The 5,549-nt window shown below is 42.2% G+C and overlaps 1 protein-coding gene across 2 annotated transcripts; it reads right to left on the bottom strand.

The window, feature by feature from the left end:
- Nucleotides 1-936: 936 nt before the first annotated feature.
- Nucleotides 937-5,543, bottom strand: trappc5 (trafficking protein particle complex subunit 5). Of its 2 annotated transcripts, none has more exons than XM_041241998.1 (3): nucleotides 5,519-5,543; nucleotides 3,452-3,730; nucleotides 937-2,125 (listed from the first exon to the last, which is right to left on the bottom strand). In XM_041241998.1, exons 2-3 carry the CDS (start codon nucleotides 3,719-3,721, stop codon nucleotides 1,829-1,831), a joined length of 567 nt encoding a protein of 188 aa, XP_041097932.1. In that variant the 5' UTR covers nucleotides 3,722-3,730; nucleotides 5,519-5,543; the 3' UTR covers nucleotides 937-1,828. The 2 variants fall into 2 exon arrangements, with proteins under 2 accessions (XP_041097932.1, XP_041097931.1); XM_041241997.1 differs by lacking the exon at nucleotides 5,519-5,543 and adding an exon at nucleotides 5,230-5,496.
- Between the last annotated feature and the right edge of the window lie 6 nt (nucleotides 5,544-5,549).

The following is a 5,549-nucleotide window of genomic DNA, read 5'->3' as shown; positions in this document are numbered from 1 at the left end:
ATGCAGTAGAAAAGAAAATGCAATCAAACTGCTTGGAGAGCAATGGAAACTTTAAACCTGTTGAGTCTGTAGCGTGACAAATACAAGTGGATTATACCAAACGTTTCTGCTTATTTAAAAGTGTTGCATCCTAGTGTGCAAATTTTATAAAAAGATAATCCAAATGGCAAGGCTAATTTAAATAGGGGCTAATGCGTTTCTCATCATGCCAAGTGCAGAAATCATAAGCCACTTCCATCCCTTATTTCCACTGCATACACAATGCACTATTATTCAGTGCATGGATTATTTAGGGTGTTTTTAAATGCTCCTATTGCCTAGCAGTTTTACCCATTCCAGGTTTTACAACAAGCTTAATTAGCCACAGTGTATAGGTAACTGATGTGTCTTATTAAACTCGTAGTGAAACCAGGAACGGATCAAACTGCAATGCAATGGGAGTCTAATTTCCAAATTGCCTGATTTTATAGCTGCTTTATTAACCCTTTCATGCATGGCGACCTCATATGGGGACAGATAAAAATAATTTTAAAAAATCTCTTTTAGTCTTTATATGAGGCTATATAGAGAGTAGACCCAAATGCATGATAGCATATAAAGCAATGGAAAAAATATTCAATGAAAAATATTTCTTATTTGTCCAAAATTACTTTTTTTCACCTATTAAATATTCCACGCATGAAAGGATTTAGAACGCCAAAAAATTAGCCATTCCTCTCACCACCACAAGAGGGCAGAGTAACACAGGGAGAAGCAGGCCCATGGTAAGAATCAGAAATTATTCACACCCAAGGACATTGACCTAGTTTGTATGACTGCAAATATAAACAAACTACACATTTTAAATACCTTGAAAGATTAAATTAAATTAACAGCAATTACAAAACACGCACACATTTGCACATGAGCAAAACCAACAAAACAGATTTTTTAAAATTTGCGTTTAATTTTGTTTTATTATTAGTGCAAGTCCCACTTGCTGAATCAGAGAAAAACCTGTTTGTAGTTTTGACCGTAACTGGAGTTCCTGCATTAACTATAAACACACACAACTCCAAATCTGTGCCTGGACTCATAAGACTAGAGAACTCGTCTGCTCTGAGGGCTTCGTTTAATGCAAAAGCTCGTCCTGAGTTGAAGTTCAGAGACTGTTTCCATAAAGTGTATAACAACATAGTCCCAGAATGACAGAACTAACAGAGTATGCAGCTGTACAACTTCAACGCAGGACTCGAAGATAAAACTACAAGAAACTAAGTCAAGTAGACAAACGTTTCCAACAGCGCCTTCTTAAGAATTGAGAATGCGAACATGGCTCTTCCCCGTAGTTTTACCTGTACGGCGCTTTTGTACTTCTACCACTCCCAGTTTCTATTCCAACCCTGTTCTACATTGTTCAGCTGAACCAATTACACCCCCACCCAGACCCGGGCGCAGTTAATTATAGCATCATTTTACCTGTTAAACCTGGAGTAGTACAGCCCTCCAGGCATGTGACTGGACACCCCTGCTTCTCTAGATTCTACAGTCAAGCTCAGCTCCTGGAGGAGCAGAGGCGTCTTCTGGCTTTCGTTCCACCTGAGCTTTCAATTCATTAACTGGTCTCATTATTTGATTAATTGGATAAACGTAACGCTTCTTTCCAGGCCTCAAAACGTAGGGCAGCCTACCTTGAATCAAGTGCATTTTTTAAATCAACTGCAAAAAAAATGGAATAATCGGATCGATTAAGTGAAAGTTGGAATGAAAACCGGAAGACCCTGCAGCCCTCGAGGACTGGAGTTTGACACCCCTGTGTCCCCCCCGTCCCCCCTCGTCCCTCCAGCCATCAGCGGCCGTCGAGAGCCTTGTCCCTGACGATCACGGCCTCGTCGAACTTGATCATGAGGGTGGTGCCCTTGTGCCAGTGCGCGGTCACCTTGGCGGGGAAGCCGCTGTAGGTGAGGATGGCCTCCACGATGCCTGCAGTGAAGGAGGCACAGTTCAGGGTGCTGTTCTCCTTGGGCACCGAGATGTATGTGTTGATCAGGGGCTCCTTCTCGATGATGTAATAGGTCTTGTCGTCATCGTTCGCCTGCTCCAGCTTGTCGGCTTCCTTCCCGAACAGAGCCTTCCACACGTTCACCTGTCGGGGGGGGAAGGAAGGAGAGACACGGGTGTGTTAGAAACATGCGTCCTGTCACGGCTGGGGATTCGCAATCCAACAGCAAAAAAGCTGATGAGCACTGGAACGGAAATAAGCATGAACATAGGGTTTACTTTTTATAAGGTGGCTTTTTTTCCCCCCTTGTAAGTTGCCAGTAATTCAACTTTAAAATCAGTTTCCCCTCGCTGCAGTTTAGTTTGAATTTCTAACACGTTTAGGTGACTTAGTTGAATTAGGTGCAACATTTTAGAACGGTCCTCCATATTGGTCCGGCAGTATTAAAGTCCTCCAGTGAAGAGATGGCAATAAGACTCCTATTGCTGAGTAGTGTCACTCATTCTAGGTTTAACTATAACCTAGGAGTTTTATCTGACTCAGAAATGTCTTCATCTAGACAATGTGGGGAAGCTATAAAAAAGGCTAACAAGATGCTCGGATACATTGTGAAAAGTGTTGAATTTAAATCAAGGCAATGCACTTAAGACCTATCTTGAATATTGTGTTCAGTTCTGGTCACCTCGCTATAAAAAAGATATTGCTGCTCTAGAAAGAGTGCAAAGAAGAGCGACCAGAATTATTCCGGGCTTAAAAGGCATGTCATATGCAGACAGGCTAAAAGAATTGAATCTGTTCAGTCTTGAACAAAGAAGACTACGTGGCGACCTAATTCAAGCATTCAAAATTCTAAAAGGTATTGACAGTGTCGACCCAAGGGACTTTTTCAGCCTGAAAAAAGAAACAAGGACCAGGGGTCACAAATGGAGTTTAGAAAAAGGGGCATTCAGAACAGAAAATAGGAGACAATTTTTTACACAGAGAATTGTGAGGGTCTGGAATCAACTCCCCAGTAATGTTGTTGAAGCTGACACCCTGGGATCCTTCAAGAAGCTGCTTGATGAGATTTTGGGATCAATAAGCTACTAACAACCAAACGAGCAAGATGGGCCGAATGGCCTCCTCTCGTTTGTAAACTTTCTTATGTTCTTATGTTCTTAACTACAATATTGATTAGCCAGTGTATAGGTATCAGATACATTAAAACCAGAAATGGATCAAAATGCTATGCAATGTAATTCTACCCCTGTGAGCATGACATACTGTAGTGGTGGCATTCTGAACTTTCCACCCAACATAGGGTAGGAAATCAGACTCCCACTGCAGAGCAGTTTGATCCACTCCTGGTTTCACTAGTCTAATAAGATCTGAGCTTGTTGCCTATACACTGGGGCTAATCAAGCTTGCTGTAAAACCTGGAACGGGGGGCACTGCTGTGCACCAGGAGTCTCGTTCCCGTGCCCGGCTCACCTTGATGAACAGCAGCACGTTGATGACCTTGGTCTCTCTCTTGCCGTTCTTCTCCCGCAGCACCAGCACGTCGAGGATGCGCACCCCCACCTGCTGCCCCAGCTCCGACAGCTTGGCCTGCAGCTCCGACACGGAGTAGACACGGTTCTGGCAGTACTGCACCATCTCGGAGAAGAGCAGGGCGAAAGTGCTCAGGCTCACCTCCGTCTTGGGTCGCGTCAGAGAGCGCTCCAGGATCGCCGACTTCCCGCGGGTGAATCGCGTGTCCATCGTCTGTGTCTGCCCGGGACAAAACAAGATCAGCACCGGGAAGAAACGTCGTGGGATTTATCAGGATCAAAAAAAAAAAAAAAAAAAAAAAAAAAGGGGTGTCAGCTTCAACAACATTACTGGGGAGTTGGTTCCTGACCCTCACGATTCTCTGTGTAAAAAAGTGCCTCCTATTTTCTGTTCTGAATGCCCCTTTGTCTAATCTCCATTTGTGACCCCTGGTCCTGGTTTCTTTTTTCAGGTCGAAAAAGTCCCTTGGGTCGACATTGTCTATACCTTTTAGGATTTTGAATGCTTGAATCAGGTCGCCACATAGTCTTCTTTGTTCAAGACTGAATAGATAAATTATTTTAGCCAGTCTGCATATGACATGCCTTTTAAACCTGGAATAATTCTGGTCGCTCTTCTTTGCACTCTTTCTAGAGCAGCAATATCCTTTTTGTAGCGAGGTGACCAGAACTGCACACAGTATTCAAGATGTGGTCTTACTAATGCATTGTACAGTTTTAAAATTACTTCCCTTGATTTATATTCAACACTTTTGACAATATATCCAAGCATCTTGTTGACCTTTTTTTTTATAGCTTCCCCACATTGTCTAGATGAAGACATTTCTGAGTCAACATAAACTCCTAGGTCTTTTTCACAGATTCCTTCTTCAATTTCAGTATCTCCCATATGATATTTATAATGCACATTTTTATGGTCTAAGTGCAAGATTACACTTTTCTCTATTAAATGTAATTTGCCATGTGTCTGCCCAGTTCTGAATCTTGTCTAGATCATTTTGAATGACCTTTGCTGCTGCAACAGTGTTCGCCACTCCTCCTATTTTTGTGTCGTCTGCAAATTTAACAAGTTTGCTTACTATACCAGAATCTAAATCATTAATGTAGATTAGGAATAGCAGAGGACCTAATACTGATCCCTGTGGTACTCCCCTGGTTACCACACTCCATTCTGAGGTTTCTCCTCTAATCAGTACTTTCTGTTTTCTACATGTTATCCACTCCCTAATCCATGTGCATTTCCTTGAATCCCTACTGCCTCCAGTTTGAGAATTAATCTTTTATGCGGGACTTTGTCAAAAGTTTTCTGGAAGTCTAAATAAGCCATGTGATATGATTTGCAATCATCCACTGTCCATGGTGCATCCTCAAAAAAAATCAAGCAAACAAGCTTAACGTGGCTTCGTGTAATTAAATTCAAGCACCCCCCTCCACTCCCCCCCAAAAAACCTGCAGATTACAAGCGTTACACTTACTAACAGGTCTCTAACAGTCGATCACTTGAGTTGTGCTTGCGATTATTATCTATGTTAAGTATTAAAGTGTTAAGCTTGCTATTTGTAAAGTCTGCAAGCGTTTTCTTTTCGCAATATGCGGGTTGCGCGTCGGGTTCAGCGTGATTAATACATTGCGCATGTTAATGAAAAGTGGATTTTTTTTAGAGATAGTGTTGGGAGGTGCCAGGCTTGTAATTAGCACGGTAAGCGCTTCTCACGTTACCTGTTTTAAGATGTCTCCAAATGCTATTTCCAAACTAAATGCAAATGTAAACAGGACAAAGGAGTGGAAAAGTCGATCTGCTAGTGAGAATGGTGCGGATTTTAAAACGTTTTTCGATCTCCGATTTATTTATTATTAATAAGAACCGCCGTGTTTGTACTACCCTGTCTGTGTGCGCCAAAAACACAACATTTACCAGTTACAGAAATAAACCATTAAATATAACTTGCTTTCATCGCAGGACAGGTGCACTAAAATAGCACTCCTGATTGCAAACCCTTGGCAATACCTTTCCTTCCCGACTCCGCACCAGCACAGAT

This window comes from Polyodon spathula, unplaced genomic scaffold, assembly GCF_017654505.1.
Source record: "Polyodon spathula isolate WHYD16114869_AA unplaced genomic scaffold, ASM1765450v1 scaffolds_877, whole genome shotgun sequence".
In the NCBI taxonomy this organism is placed as follows: Eukaryota; Metazoa; Chordata; class Actinopteri; order Acipenseriformes; family Polyodontidae; genus Polyodon; species Polyodon spathula.
Note: the sequence above shows the minus strand (reverse complement) of the source record. Positions and strands in the feature narration are given on the sequence as shown.